This window comes from Pimephales promelas, chromosome 8 (assembly GCF_988280905.1).
Source record: "Pimephales promelas chromosome 8, fPimPro1.hap1.1, whole genome shotgun sequence".
Lineage (NCBI taxonomy): Eukaryota > Metazoa > Chordata > Actinopteri > Cypriniformes > Leuciscidae > Pimephales > Pimephales promelas.
In genome coordinates this window covers 14,053,392-14,073,961 of record NC_142776.1, presented here as the reverse complement: position 1 = coordinate 14,073,961, position 20,570 = coordinate 14,053,392, and the positions used below count along the sequence as shown (strand labels likewise).

Genomic DNA, 20,570 nt, shown 5'->3' with positions numbered 1-20,570 from the left:
ATGGTTTATATTCAGAGTAAAGTTTGTAAAAGTATTGGGGTCTTGTATAAAGTTAAGGATGTTTTAGATTATTCTTCGTTGTGTATGTTGTACAATTCCCTAATACTTCCATACTTTGGTTACTGCACAGAGGTCTGGGGTAATACACACCCTAGTAACACAAAACCTCTGTTTTTGTTACAGAAAAAAAAGCATTAAGGATAATCAATAAGAAAGGCTACAGAGAACACACCAACAGTTTATTTGTAAATTCTGGACTTCTGAAATTCAAAGATTTGGTTAATTTGAAGATTTTGATTTGTATGTGGAAAACAAAGCAGAGAGTCCTGCCTATGGACTTACAAAATTTATTCGCTCTCGTATCAGGGGAGGATGGCCATAGAAGGCAATATTATTTCAAAACTCCTTTTGCACGTACTACACTAAAACAGATGTGTTTGTCTATTTACGGAGTTAAACTTTGGAACACATTGGACTACGAACTGAAGTGTTACAAAAATGTGTGTAAATTTAAGAATTTGTGTAAGAAAAAAATACAGGAATGTTACAAGGAAAATGAAGATAATTAAGTGTATAAACAGGCATTACTGAAAATGATTACTGAAAATGTTTGGTGACTGAGGTGAGGATTGGGGTTGATCCATTCATAAAGCAGCTGTTTTTGTCTTCTGTTTCTTTTACTGTGCACAAATAGGGACGGGTATTACAAGATTTTTTTCTTCTTCCTGTTCCTTTTTTTTTCGTTAATGGAAATAAAGTAATATGTTGTAAAACGGCATGAACAAATAAATAAATAAATAAATGTTGTCCTTTCAATTTTTTCTTGTCTGACTCACCTGAATGAAGAATGAAAGGCTCATTATTATGCGTGTCTTTGTCTCTCTCAGGTGAGAATCACCTAATTACACATGATGAGGGCTGGCCTGTTCACTGCCATTTGCATATTGCCTTGGCAAACAAAAAATGTTTTTCACAATATAACCCAATTCACATTTTTTTGTGAACGATTAGGCAGGATGATTTTCAGATCATTGTGAAGAAAAAACTCTAAGCAACAACATCCATTAGTCAAAAGTCTTGTGGACGCATATTTCGTATGTTTTGTGGCCTTATTTCAAAAACTTTCATTTTTAGTTTTTTCAATAATCACGTATAAACAATATTCTCTCAAAAATACAAACATGTACATACATTTTGCTGACATATTATTGTTGCCCTGTTTGTGCTAAATATAGTGTAATTTCACCTGTGCCATTAATATGTTTATAAGCAACTGAAAAAAGCACAAATGTCAGGGCATGTCAGAACATCTCAAGGACCCCAGAGGGTTAAGTAACACAGTGAGACCAATGTACCAATACAAGTAGAATCAATTTGTACTTTTTACTAAAGTTTTGATATTATTTTTAACTATTGGTTAATTTAAATGGATAGTTAAATTCACGGAAATGACTCAAACTTAACAACTTGTTACATAACTGTTTTTGCTACAGAAGTCTAAACCTGAGATTATATTATAAACATTTGATATATCTTCCAGACCTTTTTCCATACTACTTCTGGTTCTTTTTAGTTGTGTACAGCCTAAGTATTTTAAGCTAAAGTTTTACTTTCAGCTTCGCAATTCTACTTGGTCAAATAGATTGTGAAATTCAATGTGCTCTACTAGATAAATGTTTTTGCACTCAGTTTAGCCCTCATGCTGTCCCATTCGTTCTTCTTAGAATCTCCCTGATGTCCAGGAGTTGATTGCTGAGGTCAATGCTGAGAAGTACTCCCTTCAAGCTGCAGCCATCTTAGGTGGGTAAACATGACCGCAGCCATTCCCATTCCACAAGGGACCAGTCAGTTTATTGACCTTCCGCCATCATCCACAAATTCTGACACAGTGGCCATGTCTTGAAAGCTTCATTTCCTGTAACTAACTGTGACATTTATGTTTTAGACACAGAAGATGTTGCTGAGGTGCCCCCACCACAGCAGATTAACGATTACATGGTAAGAGAGGACAAATGGAAACAGACTTTATCAAATCAATTTTTCAGTTTACCTTTAGATTGGGCATTATTAGTTTGCCATAGATTCATTAAAATATTAAAAACTACGGTTTTATTAACCTTTAAAAAAAAATTCTAATTGCTATTCACAAGCTCAAGATCATGTCCATTTTATTGGTTTAGACGAGGAATGCTGATTTGTAACTGCTCTCCAGGTACACAAGTGTTAAGGGGGAAGGAGGAGTAGAACAGTGGAATGTTGCTGGGCAGATCTATGTGTTTGTGTGTGTCAGTCAGGTTCATGATGTCATACGGCAGGGCTTGGCCCTGGGCTTGTTTAAAGGAATAGTTCTTAGATTAGATGAGATAATATATAACTCTCCATCAAATTCATAATTTAAGAATCCTTCAAATTCATAATTTAAGAATCTTTACAGAACTCTTTTTAGTTTGTAGTGTGACCATGTTTTAGGGTGATTGTTTTTTTGTTTTATGTTTAACAAGCACATTCTTTGTCATCTTTGAATTCAAGATCTGTGTTTCTGGTTTACCTACAGCCCCTGTCTGATCGATTGGATAATTTTCGTCTAGACCCCACCCTCCTGAGCAAGCAGCCCAATCTGGTGCAGTTCCCTCCAGATTTCCAGCCCATTCCATGCAAGCCTCTCTTTTTTGACCTGGCTCTCAACCATGTGGCTTTACCACCTCTTGATGACAAAGTTGAGCAGAAGGGCAAGGGTGGCATCACTGGCTACTTCAAAGGCTTCTTTGGCTTTGGGAGCTAAATCTAGTCCCAGGTTTTGTTTAGGCTTGTTTGGCTGTATTTGTAGTCATCTGAAAACAGATCTCTCTTCAAGACCGAGTGTTATGGATCCTTATTCTGTCAAACCATTTTCCCCAAAACAAGCCTTCATAGATTTAAGATATGTAAGTGCAGCCTGTTTGATAGTAAATTCATATTGACTGAATTAGAAGTGATTTATAAAGAGTGATAAAGAATTTATGCAAAGTTTTTTTGTCTTGCAAGAAGGGTGTTATAAAAATCCTGCCAAGTGTCAGCGTTAAAGGAGAACTCCGGTCAATTTTAACATTGTGCTCATTTTTTTTTTTTTGTACATTTGGAGTGCTGTCAGTACAGGCAAAAACAACAAAAATCGGTGTACGGGTTATCGTCTTTTTAAAATTCGCACCCTGTTGACTTCAATGGGGCATGTTCTAAACCTGCTTTTAGCCTCTTAACATCGTTGATTTGTCATTATGAGTGCACAGCCATGTGAGTCGTGTTATTAAGAGTGACCACGGTCAATATGACTGCAGTAGATGTGAAAGATATGAATAAAAATTATGTTAATTCAGCCAGCTCACATACCTCTATTTGCTTCCTGTTTTCGTTCGAAGCCCACGTCGATTGTCGAGTTCACGCGCGTGATCATTGGTGAATATCATCTTAAACCTACCACTGTGTGGTGTTCTGAGATTATCAGCTAAAATGGATAGTTCATCCGAATTAGATGTTGAACACACTGAGGTTTGAGATGATATTCACTAATGATCGACAATTGACTACTGTGGGGTTCGAACGAAAACAGGAAGCAAATAGAGGTATGTGAGCTGGCTGAATTAACATTTTTATTCATATCTTTCACATCTACACCACTCACATGGCTGTGCACTCATAATGACAAATCAAGGATGTTAAGAGGCTAAAAGCAGGTTTAGAACATGCCCCATTGAAGTCAACGGTGCGAATTTTAAAAAGGACGATGAAACGGTGTAGGTAACACAACGATTTGTCGTTTTTGTCTGTACTGACAGCACTCCAAATGTCCAAAAAATTAGTGGAGTTCTCCTTTAATGCTTGGTGTCACTACACATTCTTTAATCCAAGGTAAAAAGTTTGTTGGGTCTATCTTTTTTTTTTTTTAACTAAGATGCCTTTGTTTGCCTAGACCTCATCTCAATATGCCCAGCACATTATTCAAAAGTGGGCTTGTTTCACTCAAGTCTACACTTTAACACAGCTGGAATAAATATTCTAGATACCCAGCAATGACTTTTTTGTGTGCATCTATCTATCTAGACTAACAAGTCCTTTATCTATCTATCCTCTATCATCAACCTATCATCTTATCTCATCTCTGTAGATACCATGAAGGATTTTGATTTCTGCAAAGTGTCATCTTGCATGTATCTTAGAAAAATATGCTGGTGCAATTGTTTAAAGTCATAACTTGTGTTTTAAAATCATCTTAAAACAAAGCCATTGAAAGTAAAAGGTTTGTTAGTACTTTACATGTTTTTCTTAATGATTTGCCATATTTTGTTCTTAAACTAATTGCTTTTAACTTGCAGTTGAGTTGCTATTTCCCCCCACCTTCAGAGATCACACCATAATGACAGATTGTTAAAATGGATTGGATATGATAAATTCTAAAACTGAGGGATTTTTAATGTCCTGATTTAAAAAAAAAAAAAAAAAAAAAAAACTTTTCTGGTGTCACTGAATGTACCATGTTTTTGAACTGGGTTAAATGTTGGCGGTTCTGTCGTCTTGTGTTTCATGCAGATCAGGTCTGTAAACATACCAAAAGCGTCAAACACCACTAGCCCATGTTTGTCTACACTTAGTCTTTAGTCAATTTCTACCTATAACCTAAGTCTCGAGTAGATCTTTATCACAGCTCTTGACAGCTTTCTGTTGTCATTTGGTCATCTTTACATTCTAGAGCACATGCATATCATTCCAGGCAGGATGCCTTTCTGGCCTGAGGAATCTCACATAAGGGAGTTTGAACCAAGCTATAAGGTTAAAAGGCTGACTTTCTCATTTGTTTGTAGCATGGATTTTATTATATTTGGTAATGGGTTAATCGGTTTAGGTTATTGGGCATTTAAGTGCATATATCATAGATACATTCCATTGAAATCTGAAAGGCCTTAATTCAATTCAATACAGCCAATATGCATAGAATCACATACTCAAAAAAATCATTTTAGCTCTTTGTTAAATTTCATTAATTAAAATGAGCATATACAACACAATCCTTCATAGAAATGATTCCAGGTTAATTTCATTAAATGTAATCAATGTAATCTTTTAAAAATTTGGTTTACCAAATTTTTTTTTAATTGAGTCAACATGAATATTTTTCGTTCGTCTTAAATGGATGTCACTCAAAAAATGAATTTTGGCCTCTTGTTAAAATAATTAATTAAAATAAGCAAAAGTAACGTGATTGTTTAATATTGTCACAACTTAATTTAATTGTGTTCAATCAACCTAATTCATTTGTGTGAAATCTACATGAATCATTGTTGTTGACATCTAACTGGGCAGTGGATCTGTAGTTCCCAGCATGCTTTGCAAGGGACTGCATTAAGAGGGTCAATTTATGGAACAAGTGTTATTTTATGTGTTTTTCAGTAAATTGAAAGATGTTGTTAATGTTAGTGTTTTATGTTCAGTTATGTTAGAAACTTTAGAGTACTTTCTGTAATCTTTTTGAATTGTGTGGTTACCATTATGCAGAAGAGTGGTGACTGCTTTCAGGTCAGTATTGTGTTCAGACTCAATATTATACTATATGTGCTTTAAACCTCCTGTTTAGGCTGTGGTTACTCAGTATGCACTATGTGAAAATCTCACTCGCAGTCCTGCACAAGTAATATTATATTACTATGTTAAAAATGCTGTAATGTCAATTGAACACTAGAAGTGTATCATTAGAAGTGACCATAGAGTCAAAATAACTAAAATTATAATGTTGGTGAATTAAGGCAGGACAACAACTAAATGTAGTTAACCTGACAACTTTATCTAGTAGGAATGACTAAATTCATTTAAATTCATACAAGATTACAACAAATTATTTCAAACTAATTTGAATTTGTTGGAAAAATGCAATTCAATTTCGTGGAAAACCTTTCCTTAATTAAGTTCGTTCAAAACAGATTATTTTTTTGAGTGTGCAAGACATTTACTATCAGTAAGATTTACCCCGTCAACCCATTCAGTTTCTATCAACAATTGTTTGGTTTCTTTTGGATAAAGAAGACGGGCATCTAATTAACAGCCCGAAATAAGATATCTGTTGGTGTATATGAGGAAGCACCACACCCTAATGTGAATTATCCTCCAATCCAAGCCACTGCTTACCTGTTCTGTTGAAGTTTTTTTTCTAAGTTTCAAGCTGCATGGAGCATCACCATGATTTTGATGGTGTGCGAGGACTATCAGTACATCATTTTTATAGTGTCCTCTGATAGTTTTTAATTTAACATCGTTAAAGCCAGATTTAATAAACAGATCAAATTAGCGTGAGAGCACCATAAGTTGCACAAGCTGTTAAATCTTATATTTATATGTATTGATTATATATGTATAGGTATACATTTTAATACATATTGAATGCATTTTTTATTTCTGGCTTTCCAAACAACAGGAAGAACTGGCTAGTTTATTTAATAGAAAACTGCTCAAAACATTTACTTCAAAACTTCTTATGATTTTGTGTAATATGTCCATTGCTGGGCTATTTACGTAAACTTTTTTTTGTTTAATAAATAAGAGACTGAGGTGCAGTGAGATAAACGTTAAGTTAATTTGATAATTAACTTGAAAAATTTAAATTCAAATTAATTGATTCAGTTTCCACCTAAATGTGTTCTGTAGCGTGATTGATCAGACAGGAAGTGTTAAAACGCTATTTTCCTAATGGGCTCACAACAATTGAAAAAAAACCTGTTTATTGTAATAGTTCTAGTTTCTGTTATATATTTATTCTAATTTGTTTGCTGTTTTAGAACAAAATATATTTAATCTCCTTAATATTTTAATTAAAATGCTAAAATGCTTAGTGTTACTTGATCTTTGTGCTGCATTTGACACAATTGACCACAACATTCTTTTAAATAGACTAGAAAACTATGTTGGAATTGGTGGAATTGCGCTAACATGGTTTAAATCATACTTATCTGACCGTTATCAGTTTGTAGCAGTAAATGAGGAGATGTCTTATAGATCACAAGTTCAGTATGACATACCGCAAGGCACAGTACTAGGACCACTGCTGTTCACATGCTGCCATTAGGATATCATTAGGAAACATGGAATTAGCTTTCAATGTTATGCCGATGATACTCAGCTCTATATTTCTTCAAAATCAAACGAAACTTACCAATTCACAAGATTAATGGATGAATGGATGCATAGCTGAAATAAAAATTGGATGACTAGAAATTTCCTTCTACTAAATTCTGAAAAAAACAGAGATTCTGATTATTGGACAAAAAATGTCCACAAGTAATAACCTGTCTAACACTAAGTCTTGGTCGTCAGTTAGGAACCTGGGTGTGCTCTGATGCCAATCTTTCATTTGAAAGTCACGTGTCTAATATCTGTAAAAACGCATTTTTCCATCTTAAAAATATTTCTGTATTACGTCATATGCTCTCATCTCATTAGTTCATGTGTCTAGATTAAGATCAAGACTAGATTATTGTAATGCTCTACTGGGTGGTTGCCCTGCACGCTTAATAAACAAACTACAGCTAGTACAAAACGCAGCAGCTCGAGTTCTTACCAGAACTAGGAAGTATGACCATATTAGCCCGGTTCTGTCAACACTGCATTGGCTGCCTATTAAACATCGTATAAATTTTAAAATATTGTTGATTACTTCAAAAGCACTAAATGGTTTAGCTCCGCAATACTAAAGTTAACGCATTATAGTCCATGTCTATTACGATCTCAAAATTCCGGCCAGTTAATAATACCTAGAATATCAAAATCGACTGCTGGCGGTAGAGCCTTTTCCTATTTAGCACCAAAATTGTGGAATAGTCTTCTTACCATTGTCCGGGAAGCAGACACACTCTGTCAGTTCAAAGCAGTTTAAAGACATCTCTTTGCCCTATACACATAATATATTATAGACTTCTATATTTCAATTTTAGGCTGCATAGATTAGGTCAGCAGGGACTGGGTACACTTCCCTTTAAATCCTGATGTACTCATTACATCATAAGAAGAATGGCATCTACGCTAATTTGAGTGTCTTTGTTTATCCCAAAGTTTTCCCGCAGCCTGCCGAATCCAGGCCATATCCAGATCTGACGAGGACCTTAGCCTGGACCCGATGACGATGAAAATGCAGTGCTGAAGTGCCAACTAGCCTCTCCCTATGGATGATCCCTTTCCCACTCTACAGATAAAGCATTGTGAATTTCGTTTCGCGTACCTACCCCGAAGTGATAAAATAAAACCAAATTCTGTATCAAATTTATAGACAAGTAGTTTGTTCAGGCATGGTTTTGTCACTGATAATAAGAAAAAAATAAGTAGTTTGTACCTGATAATTGGGTAAATGAAAAAAAATGATGAAATAAACTGAATAAGGATGGTAGAGAGAAAGAGGGAGTGACTTTGGGGCAAGACATTAGGCCTGAATCTCTGGCACACCCTTCCATGTGACGGTGCATGTTAGATATGTGGGCTAACTACCACAACCCTGCTGAGAGAAAGTGACCTAACAACATTCCACACCCACACATTAACAGATACTACACATTTAACAAGCAGTCATTAAAGGGACACTGTTCTGAAAATGATTTAAATGAAATATTGGTAAGTTACTGTTAATAAAAGGAATTCTTCAAAAGTGCAACATGTCTAACAAAATTGGGTCAATTTTAATACACCAAATACTAAATCACCCGAAATCAGACATGATTAGAGTGAATAGACAAGTCATGATATTAACATAAAGCCCAAAATGTGGTTTTGACTGTGTATATACTTGTATATACAGTAAAACATTTAATTACTATCAACTGAAGAAAAAAAAATTGAGATGAATGAGAGAGTGTGTGTGTGTGTGTGTATCGATGAAAAATGGGAAGGTGAAACTGGTCTGCCCGGTCCTGCAAAAGGAGGTGGCCTGGGTGTCGCCCAACACCTGTTTCTCAGGGCGGAGTGCAGACAGAAGAACAGCTTTACTTCAACACTCTGTGGCTGTTCTAGAGAGGGAGAAAGTGTGTTCAGAAAAGTTTGTGGGGCTAAAGGAAAAAGGAAGTAAGACAGATTCACAAACACACCAGCAACAGAGAAGGTGAACCTCACCTCACTAAAGCTTGTAGGATGTTCAAGAAGAAAGAAAACACGATGAAAAATGATTCCAAGACAAGCCAGTGAGTGTTGTTGGTTATTTTATACTCTTCTTGGTTATGTTCTGTTTTGTGTTCAGACAGGTCTGAGATCAATTTTAGATAGACTCGGATAACCAGAGCCCAGAAAGTGAAGGTCTAAAGGTGGTTCGTTCTTATTTCCTATGAACTTTTGATCTGAAATCTATCATGTTTCACCTTAACAATCAAAACATGCTCTTGTGTTGTTGTTTTTTTGTTGTTGTTTTTTTTTTTTTCTGCTAGGTCTACAACCACCAATATATAAATATATATATTAATATATTTGGTCATATTTTATTCTCATTTTAAATTGTACAGCTCCATTCCAATGAGAACTGAATAGTATTAGTTTGTATAGACTTACTAATAAGAGGAAATGGAAACATTTCATAAAGGATGCCTAGTACTGTGGGCCCTTTTGATGACATAATATAACCTCTGCTTTGTAAACACAAGTTGGAATTTTTATGGTCTTTTGAAAATATACTACAGTGGTTAAAAATCTTAGAATTTTTCTAAGGTGAAGAAGATCAGAAATATGAAATGAAAAAGCTATCAAAATATTTAATCATAATATATTTGTTAACAGATTTTTCAGTTTATTCCAATTTGCTCTGCTAAATAGAAACATTTATTTGTCTATGTATGATGAATTATAGATTTACCAGCCATGTAATTAAAAAGTACACATATATACTGCATGTCAGAATGGTAGCTTTCCTTTTAAGAACCTCCAAGCATAGTCTTACAGTAGATCTCAGAATTGATGTCTCATTCCCATCTGAACACTAGTCAAATCTGATTAATGCATTTGTAATGAAGATAAAACTCAACAGCAAAATACAGATGTTAGCATGAAGTTACTCATGTATTTGTAAATATGCTGATTTTTATCCTGCTTCAGATTATCCTGAATAAAATCAGGATAATCGAATAAAAGTAAATCTGAAAAAAAAAAAAATAAATATGATAGAAACAGTGAAAGGAGTGTCCAAAGCTCAGTTCCTGTAAGGGCTGACGTTCTTGTTAATCCACTAGCTGCTGGGTGTTGGTCTATTGTTTCATCAAGGTAATGCAAACATGACATTTCAAAAACAAACACAATATAATTCTAGTAAAACATTTTAAAAGGCAAAAAGAAATTGAGTTTTTTTTTTCTTTTTTTTCTTTGTATTCTGTGGTTTAAATAGATGTTGGTAGACGTGGTAGGGCATGTGGGGTATTTTAGGTGTAGTAAGAACAAAGATTTAGAACAAAAACTAGACATTAGAACCTTTCAGAAAATGTTTTTCTTTATGTTTAGAGTTTCATTTTCCCAAAGTCACTGAATTGGTGAAATCACACTCTTTAAGATCTGCTACAGTCATCTTCTGGGCATTGTCATCTTCTGTGTTTGTTTAAACACATCCACAGAATCAAGTGTGGAAATTTAAAAAGAAAACCACTATTAGTCACAAATATTTTGGCCTTTAGTGATATGGACTCTATCTTAGAAGCTTGTCCAAAAAGGTGGCTGTATCAGCAGTTGAAGATGTTGAGATAACAGGTGTGTGAAGGGTGATGAAACTTTCTGGACTAGCATGGCATGATGGGGAAGAGACATAATCTCTGAATCTCTTACAAGCATATCAGTACAATATTTAACAGTACATGGTGAGGCATTAATGTTGTATGTGTTTTATCTGTTTGACAGTTATTTTTCATTCAGAGGAGTGTCACAGATAGCAAAAACATTTGTTTTCACTAATCTGATAAATAATATCTTGTTTCATAACATAACAAAGTAGCTTAAATGACTGGACATAACCAATATCCACCAACTAAGGCCATATTTTTGTTTAAATAAACTGGGATGACCAATGAGGATTTCAAATGAAATCCCACCGAGGTCCCATTCATAGGAACAGGTTTTTAAAATGTGCCTATACCCTGTGAGTTCTCAAATTCATAGTTTTTTTATGTATTCAGGGAGGGAAAAGTAAACTGAAGAACAAAAAATAAGAGGCAAAATAATAACAGTGCATACTTCTCAGAGACACTAAATTGTAGATTTTTAATGCAGGGGATTTAAAGACCAACATACCGCTCCCAGATTCTCAGCTCATTCAGGTATTCTCAATATAAAAAGCAATACAAATTTTATCAGTAATACTTTATAATTAACATTCATTAGAAACATTTACAATAGCAGTGCAAAACTCAGCTCCTCAGCCCTGCCCCAACACATACTTGTAGCCTGAAGGACTTGATTAGCTAGATCAGGGTTGTTTATTTAGAGTTAATTTAATTAATTTAATAGAGTTAATTATTTAGAGAACCTCACTTGTGTCTGAAACAATTCTTCTGACTAACAGGCTTAATTTACAGTAAATCTTATTGATATGTCTGATTATCCCATGTGATTTAATCTACTGAGCTCTACTCATATTTCCTTGTGTCTAATGCAATACATTTTTTTTCTTCATTTTAAAAGTCTTTTACACATTGACCATACAATATAGCACAAAAGAATCCTAACTTTTCATTTTGGCCTGACAGATCGCCTGTGAGTAACCTGGCCTTGCTGATTGCACGTATGCAGATGAATGCAGACACTGTTGAGAAAGATGTACTGCGTGCAGAAGAGCTGCTGCTCATTGTAAGAAAACATTTTCTGTTTCATTATGAACATGTATATGTTAGTACTTAAAAATGGCAAACATAAAAGTGTTCCACCCCCTTCTATTTGCTCAGGATGCTGGCAATGAGAAAAATAATAAGAGATTACAATATCAGAAGGAAACAGCAGATCTTTTGGGCCGGGCTGAGGGGCTCCTAAAGGATCTATTCTTGGATATGGACAAAGCCAAGAAAATGAAACACCCTCAGGCAGGAGAAATAGAGAATGAGTGAGTGACACTAAAAGCATCCTTCACACCCTGTTCATGACATTAGCTTCAATCTTACAGAACATTTATATAGTTATATTGAAAACTAATAGTATTTGTGTTTTTCTATTTTTTCCACTAAATAGTGTTAGTCGCCTTCATGAACGTTGGCTGAAAGACTGTTCCCTTTACCGAGAGCTGTATGAGCCATTGAAAGAGGTGGAACTACAGCCAAGAATTAACTGGGCTCTGGTGCTTAGCCAAAAACAGGTAAGAAAACACGTGAGTATGCACACATAGAGAATGAGAGACAAAGAGAAACTAATCTAAGAACAAACTAATCATTTACTTTTGTACTTACAATCAAAAGTAATTGTCATATTAACGCACAATATTAAGACATTGTAAGAGGTACTGTAGATAATTCAAGTTAAATGACAGAATTGCTATCATCAGCAGATTCTCTTGTTTAATTTGGCACTTCTACTGGACCAAAACTATTGCAATAAAAGAGGGCGGTCCACTGACAGTTGACCCAATTGTAACCTAGGGGGTACTACACTAGCCTGACTACGTGAGACTTCCTACTTCCGCTAATTTAATTTCGCTCCTGTAGTGAGCCTGAGATAGCGGCCTATCTTTCAGTTTTCCACCAGCCTGAAAACAGCCGGCCAATCAACGAACAGAGGACGGGCTGAGAGCTGTGACGTAGACGTTAAGCGCCGAGTTTAGATTCTAGGTTAGAGAAATCGAAAACCGAAACAACCGCAGAAATGGGAAGGGAAACATGGGATGCAATGGGCTTTATGCCCAGCTGCACTACTTCCTGAACTTCAGCCAGCTTCTTGTTTCCTGTCTGCCATTATTGGCCAAATTGATTAATTCAGGTGTGTCTGATTATTGTTGCCATGACTACAGAGGTCAAGCACACCTGAATGAATCAATTTGGCCAATAATGGCAGACAAGAAACAAGGAGCTGGCTGAAGTTCAGGAAGTAGTGCAGCTGGGCATAAAGCCCATTCGCTCTGTTATGGAGAACATTCCGGGGTTTTTCAAACTGAAGCAAAAGTCGTTTACAGCCATGTTCACTCCAGTATTTCGCTCGCATCATCAGTGTTTACAGCTAGGATCGGCGCGTGCACTTCTGCCGCTCTAGGCAAAAAAAAAATGTTGCTGCCTCTCCATTTGCAACGTAAGTTACCAGCAAAAAGATGCAGCCGTTTTTATTTTTGTAAATCATTATAACAAGTTAAAATATTAACGCTTCAAGCTTAGGCATTTAGGCTACCCAATTTTTTTCAGGCTAATTGTAGTAATGACGGATCAGACCTGTTTGGCCATAACTATATGCATAACTATAAGGACATACACAACATAACTTACAACATCACAACATAACTCATAACTTACCCCCATTCAACGTCAGTTCTCCGTCTTTTACGGCCATGACAAGAAAGTCGGTCTCCTCGGCCGTGAACGCTCCTGGTGCGCTCTTATTATCATATTATTATTATCATAATAATCCACCATATTTCGTTTCGACATCCTGCAGCATTAGTCCCAGATATGTGATTCATGAACGATCTGTTCATTGTGTATGTCACATGACAAATGAACGTAAGACTCGGAAGGTAAAGTGATTGTTTATGTTCCCTGTGAATCATTTTTACTGCATAATGATTTCTTACTTCAGAACATGATCAACATTGCGTAGGTGGATGTGATCGGGGAATTTGGCTGTTATAACATTAAGCCACTTAAATAAAGGAAATGACTGGAATGACTCAGAGAATCAGTAAAATGAACTTCCTATTCATGACTCGCGAGAGCAGCGGACGGTCTCGCCCTCGCGGCGCTGCGGGGCGGCGGAAGCTAAATCATTGACTCGTGAGAGCAGGGGCTCGTCCTCGCGGCGCTGCGGTGTGGCCGCAACTCAGTAATTCATATAAATAACCTAGTTTGTGAATTTTTCATTCCCGGCTAGCACACATTTTGCAGCCCTTACAAAAGCGCCGCTCCCTGTTTACAGTGGAGTTAAGTTCGATCATAGATTTGAGTTTGATGCATAATGTCTCGATGTGGCCGTGTCGGCGCATAACATACGTCATAAATAAACTTATCTGATTGGCTTACGGGTAACCAATGGTTTTAAACTTCAGAGAAGCGCCCCCTTGCGAGAGAGAAAACACTTCTCTATTATGCTATTCCAGACTCTGTCTACGAAGCAAAGTGAAGTAGCAGAGTCTGGTATTACCAGGCTAGTACTACACTAGGTCACTTCATATGTCAATCCGATTGCTATATGATTGAGTTTGCACAATCGTGTCACGTATGCTCTCCAGCTGCCCATCTTCAACAGTCCAGTCTTCTAGTCAAAGATTACATTTCCCTATTGTTTATCACCTGCACTTCCTTGGCCATCACCCACACCTATTTCCCATTAGCACTCCAATCTGTACCAGGATGAGAGCGTACACCTCACAGTTACTCTTTGTCTGGTCCCAACTATGGACAACAGACAATTTACCCCCTCTATTTACTTTTTTTTTTATCTCCCTGTGATACTCCAGTGACCTTGATTCTCTAGCAATCTCCCATATGAGCTTGAGAGCTACACCATAAGTTACACTCTGAGGACCAACTTCTCGAGTGGGTTGGATGATCATTTTAGTTAACAGTTACCTTACAGTAGGCAAAGAGAATGAAAACACCATTGCCTCTCAGTCATAGCCTCCCATGCCTTCTCCATTCCTCCCGGTGTCTTCATCTCAGAGACATCATCTGCCTTGGAAGTCCTCTCTGGTCCTTCTCCATCCTTCCTCACACCCACCACTGAGCCAGAGCCAATGACTACAGCAGACCCCGAATCAAGACAACCCTTTCCCCACCTCATCACAGTCACAGAGCCACAGCAGACTCAGAACCTGAGCCTGAGTCGACAGCAGACTCAGAACCTGAGCCAGTGGCCACCATGAGTCAACAGCCCGCCAAGGACCTGCCACGGATGGAGAATGTCACCCAGTGCAAGAAAGCCCTACTCATGCCTGAGCCAGTCGTCGTGTCTGACCAGGTGTGAGAGTGGAATTTTAAGATGTGGAGATGGATTTCTCCATGCCAACCAGCGCAGTCAATATAATGGACGCACGGGTTCCCCCTTCTATTCCCAAGCCAAGTCTACTTCAACACTGCTGTTGCTGTTCCAAGGCTCCGAGCTGGTTTCGACTCAGGCTCAGGTTCTGAGTCTGCTGTGGTTCTGTGACTGTGATGAGTTAGGGAAAGGGTTGTCTTGATTCGGGGTCTGCTGCAGTCATTGGCTCTGGCTCAGTGGTGGGTGTGAGGAAGGATGGAGAAGGACCAGAGAGGACTTCCAAGGCAGATGATATCTCTGAGATGAACACATTGGTGTCTCACAGTGGATTCGAACCCGGGTCTCTTACACCAAAGGCATGTACAGTATCTTATCCACTGTGCCATCACCACCACCTACTTTCCTAATTGCTTTGAGTGATTAGGCTACAGTCAGTCTCTGTAGCAGAGGGGATTTACACCTGGTCTTTTCACAATTGCGATCTGATTAGTGGAAACACATGAAGTGGTGAATTGTCAAAAGTTTGATCTTCATATTAAATTCATACAAATGTTAAACTGATATCCTTGTTCAAAGTTCCACGGTAAGCTGTATAGATTTCAAACAATATTAATTCGGGTAGATAAATATGTGTAGAAGTTTAAACCTCATAGCTGAGGAAAAAGACACATGCCTTTGGTGTGAGAGACCCGGGTTCAAATCCACGGTGAGACACCAATGTGTCCCTGAGCAAGACACTTAACCCCTAGTTGCTCCAGAGGTGTGCGACCTCTGACATACATAGCAATTGTAAGTCGCTACAATTGTGGATAAAAAGTGGATAAAAGTGTCAGCTAAATGAATAAATGTAAATTAAAGCAAAGAATATGGAATATTACAGAAAGATGCAAGCAAAGAGGAGTATGGCCCCTCTATGGCTGACCTGAAGAAGCAGATTGCAGCTCATAACATCCTTCATAAGGAGATTGAGTCTTACAACAACCAGCTATGCCCTGGATCAGCCAGCTCTCAGGTGAGCAGTTTTCATCAACTGGACAATTTCTTTGTTACCAAGACATGCATTCCTCATTACCTCAAACCTTTGCTTTGGGGAAAAATAAAGGAACATTCCTGAAAAATATCATTAAGTACTCACCCTTGTTCCTTGCTTCTGTCTTCCACTGAAGGTTCATAAAACCAAAACATTGATGTTTCAAAAAGTTCATCGAGACATTTAAAAAATAATCAATGGTTAAATCCAATGGTTATGAATCCAATGGTTTTAAATGATCAAAAATGATCAAATTAGGTTTGGAACAACTGGGCGAGTAATTAATGACAGAATTTTCATTTTTGTGTAAACTAACACTTTAATCACAAAACGTAACATCCCTCATGTTGTTCCAGGAGGAATATGCTGCCATTAAGAAGCAATATGCTAACGTACTGGTAAGAAAACATTCACATTATGACTGATATTGAATAAACAGAAGATTTTTAAAATTGTAAGAGTTTGTGCCAGAAGGGGAATGGAAAAGTTCTCATTTAGCATTTTCAATGTTTCAGGATAACTCAAAATGGAGACGTCACTATCTCAACAGCCTGTACGACTACATGCAGGACGTTGAGAAGGAGGTGGCGTACATGAAAGAAGAGCAGAACAAGATCCTTAAACAGGACTGGAGTGATCAGATGGCTGACCATGCTGACGTTCGCAGACAGTATGAGGTAAGCTAGGATTTGAACTGGTTGGATGATTTGTACAATGGAATGAACGAAAGGAAAGATATTCCTGTAGACCAACATTTTTTCAAAAAGGAGGGCTTGGGGTGTATATCAGTGCACCTTCTGTTTTTGAATATTTCTTTTCCAGCCATCCTGGTGACTGTGACACAGGGCAAAAGAGAATGCTCCTTCACATTACATAACATTTAAAAATACTGACAATATGTATAAAATATGATATATTACAGGTTAATTACAAAATATTTCTGTATATACAAAATATTCTTAAAAGAAAAAAGAATATATATATATATATATGAAGAGTTCAGATGCAAAAGCCTCTAAATGCCATTTGAAATTTTCTTCTAGAATGGTCATTTTAATCAAGCTTCTATATTTAAGTTCAGTAATTTCAATTAAATGGCAATTAATAGGTAATCTTCATTGCCATTTAAGTGAAATTACTGAACTTAAATATACAAGCTTGATAAAAATGATCATTTTAGAAGAAAATTTCAAATGGCACTTAGAGGCTTTTGCATCTGAACTCTTCATATATATATATATACACACACAATCCACAATCAATAATTAATCACTTTTTGAAACACTTTTTGCTTTTAATACAGCAGTCAGAATTTTTGAATAATGATCAAAAATGCTTCATCATGGGTATGGTGTTGTTTTGGTGATGAGCAGTCTTTTTTTGTGCCAAATGTACTTGTTAACAGTGGTGGTATTATGTCCCAGAAGTTACATTTTGTTTCATCAGAACATAAAACATTTTGCCACGTGGTTTTGCCAAAATTAATTAATCATTTAGTTTTTGACTATTGGCTTTTATGTGGGTCTGTCCACCCTACCCCATAGCCCAGGCATTTAAAGAATAGGCTACAGGATACTGTCATTACTACACGCATTGAAAAAAAATAGTGAAATTCCTATTGAAATAGGAAATAGTGTGCATTGACTTCGCTAGAACGTATTTCACACAATAGTATCCAGCTGCAGTGCCAAAAGTGACAGCAGTTTAACGACAACAGTCTCAGACCAGAAGTTAATGTGGAGTCTCACTAAGGTTAGTGGTTAGAGGTGAAGTAGACTTCTAGTCTGAGACTGCTGGCCTGGCACTTATGTCTACAAATACCACTGTACAAATGCAATGGGCACAAAAAAATTGGGCTTGTGACAGGGATTCAAAAAAGTCTGAGAACCACATATCTTTTTAATTACCGTCTAAAATTAGGACAGCAATGAGGATAAACAAGACTGATCATCCAGGCAAGAAGTAACTTGTGGTTTTGCTCTCCTGTTGGTTAATTGCAGAAGTGGCAGCACATCTTAAATCAAACATTGTATTAGACCTGTGACCTATTGTCTGTTGCAGATCTTTAAGAATAACAGTCTGCTGTCGCATGAAAGTGAGGTCAACAAATTGCAGGATGACGGAGACCGACTGATTGAGCTGAAACATCCTGCTGTCAGCACTATTAAGGTCAGAAAACACAAACAAGATTCCCAGCTTTATTATGTGATACTTTTGGCATTGTCAACTGCAGCAATATTTGGCATTCTTAGATTTGTTGTTTCAGGGGTGTCAAACTCAGCTGCTAGAGGGCTACTGTCCTGCAGAGTTTCGCTATTCAACACACCTGACCCAGTTAATAAAGGTCTTTAGGAGTGCTAGAAACAAACCACTTGAAGGCAAGTCGGCAAGGTTAGCAAAAAAAAAAAGAGGAATGCCTGCTAATCCTGTGGTACACAGGGAAGGAGACCAGGGTCTATTTGTTTTGAATGGATGTCAATGGAAGAGAGGCTTCACTACGCTGAATAAACTGCTTTTGTGGGAAAACAGCTTATCATTTAATGAATTGACAGGCCATTGGCTAATCTTTAACATGTTTGCTCTTAAACATTCATTTTGGATTTATCTATTTTTAGAGTTTACACTGAAAAAAATCTGGGTAACACTTTATTTTACGACCCGCAAACAACTGTGTAAGTACACTGAAATTACGGTGTACATTTCTGTAATTATAGTGTAACAAGCACCACTTTAATTTACAGCCCGCAGGAGTTACACTTACCCTGTAAGTACACAGAACAAGGGGGTAACAAGCACCACTTTAATTTACAGCCTGCAGGAGTTACACTTACCCTGTAACTACGCAGAACAAGGGGGTAACAAAGCTACTTACTATGTAGCAATACGAAACAACACTATTTGCACTGTAATTGCAGAGAAAGGTAGGCCTACTGTTATATAAAAAAAAATCGTTTTAATTACGCAGTATATTTGCCCTGACATTTAAGTGTTATTGCAATCCAATGGTATAAGGTAAGTACTAATTACCACATGGTACGGTCTAAATTAAAATCATAGCACAAACAAATTATTTTTACTTAACATTAAGTAATCTAGTAAGAAAAGCCAATAAATTTAATTTTTATCATAATATATATATATATATATATATATATATATATATATATATATATATATAACCCACAGATCTCAAAATTACCCTGTAACATTGCACAAGAACATATTTTTCCAGAAATGTGATACATTTTATAAACAACAGACGTACAATTTTTGCCTGGAATATATTAACAGAATAGGTACCTGTTATTTTTTTAACTAATTAAATAATTTGCTTGTATACCTGATTGTTACCCCTTTATTACCCCAAACTTAACATATTGTTCCCTATACTTACACGGAAGTACACTATAATTACAGAAACGTACACCGTAATTTCAGTGTACTTACAAAGTTATTTGCAGGGTGTATATCTGTTTTTTACCTTTTTATTACCCCAAACTTAACATATTGTTCCCTTGTACTTACACGGAAGTACATTATAATTACAGAAACGTACACTGTAATTTTAGTGTACTTACACAGTTGTTTGCGGGTCGTAAAATAAAGTGTTACCAAAATCTGTTTTATAAAAGAATTCACAGATATCCAGACAGACACAACTCTGAGCGAAATTCAATGACATCGAGGCTGAAATGGGATTGGTTGTCAAGGCACATGGGATCCAAGTTAGCCGTTACGCTTTCTATAATGGTAGAGCCACGGACCCTTGTATCTCACGATAACAAGACCATCTCTGCTAGAAACATCCAGGCAGGTGTGTTGGAGCTAAACTCTGCAGGACAATGGCCTTCCAGGAGCTGAGTTTGAAATTTGTGTTTTACACTGCTGACAACGTGTGGTATTGTAAACAAAAGTTGTCTTATTTAATTCGTTTTACTTATTTAATTAACTTGGTTAATTAAATGATGTGCTCAATAATTATATATTGCATTCAATATGAAACAACATTAACATAAGCAAAGCTGAGCTCTGATGTGCTGTTTGTGTGCCCAGGCCCAAAGAGACACTGTGAGGAATGAATGGCAGAAGTTTCTGAATCTTTGCATCTGTCAGGAAACACATCTGGAAAATTTAGAGGAGTACAAAATGGTGGGTAGGGCAGACTGATGGATCAATCATTTGCATTAAGCGCATTTTTGTTATTAACAGTTTGTGCATGAGTAAAGCCAAAACAAATTTGTGTTTTTCTCAACAGTACCAACTGGATGCAGATACCATGTCTGAGTCTTTGTCTAAACTCGGCTCCACTGTTGATGCCAAATCACTCAATGGCAAAACCAACACTGAAATTCAGATGCAGCTTGAGGTCAAATCACATTTTAAACTACAGTAGTCAACATTT

At 36.7% G+C, this 20,570-nt stretch overlaps 2 protein-coding genes across 2 annotated transcripts in view; both read left to right on the top strand.

Annotated features, from left to right (window-relative positions):
• The window catches only part of srp68 (signal recognition particle 68), a 118,306-nt gene extending 114,263 nt beyond the window's left edge, over positions 1–4,043 (top strand). The window contains exons 14-16 of the mRNA XM_039662207.2: positions 1,725–1,800; positions 1,946–1,998; positions 2,555–4,043. Coding sequence (XP_039518141.1) covers positions 1,725–1,800; positions 1,946–1,998; positions 2,555–2,782 — 357 coding nt within the window. The 3' untranslated portion in view covers positions 2,783–4,043. The remainder of the gene's footprint in view (positions 1–1,724; positions 1,801–1,945; positions 1,999–2,554) is intronic.
• A 4,776-nt stretch (positions 4,044–8,819) lies between these two features.
• Positions 8,820–20,570, top strand: part of evpla (envoplakin a) — a 35,832-nt gene continuing 24,081 nt past the window's right edge. The window contains exons 1-10 of the mRNA XM_039662500.2: positions 8,820–9,185; positions 11,721–11,820; positions 11,916–12,070; positions 12,196–12,319; positions 16,019–16,150; positions 16,525–16,566; positions 16,684–16,845; positions 18,230–18,337; positions 20,222–20,317; positions 20,424–20,534. Coding sequence (XP_039518434.2) covers positions 9,136–9,185; positions 11,721–11,820; positions 11,916–12,070; positions 12,196–12,319; positions 16,019–16,150; positions 16,525–16,566; positions 16,684–16,845; positions 18,230–18,337; positions 20,222–20,317; positions 20,424–20,534 — 1,080 coding nt within the window. The 5' untranslated portion in view covers positions 8,820–9,135. The remainder of the gene's footprint in view (positions 9,186–11,720; positions 11,821–11,915; positions 12,071–12,195; positions 12,320–16,018; positions 16,151–16,524; positions 16,567–16,683; positions 16,846–18,229; positions 18,338–20,221; positions 20,318–20,423; positions 20,535–20,570) is intronic.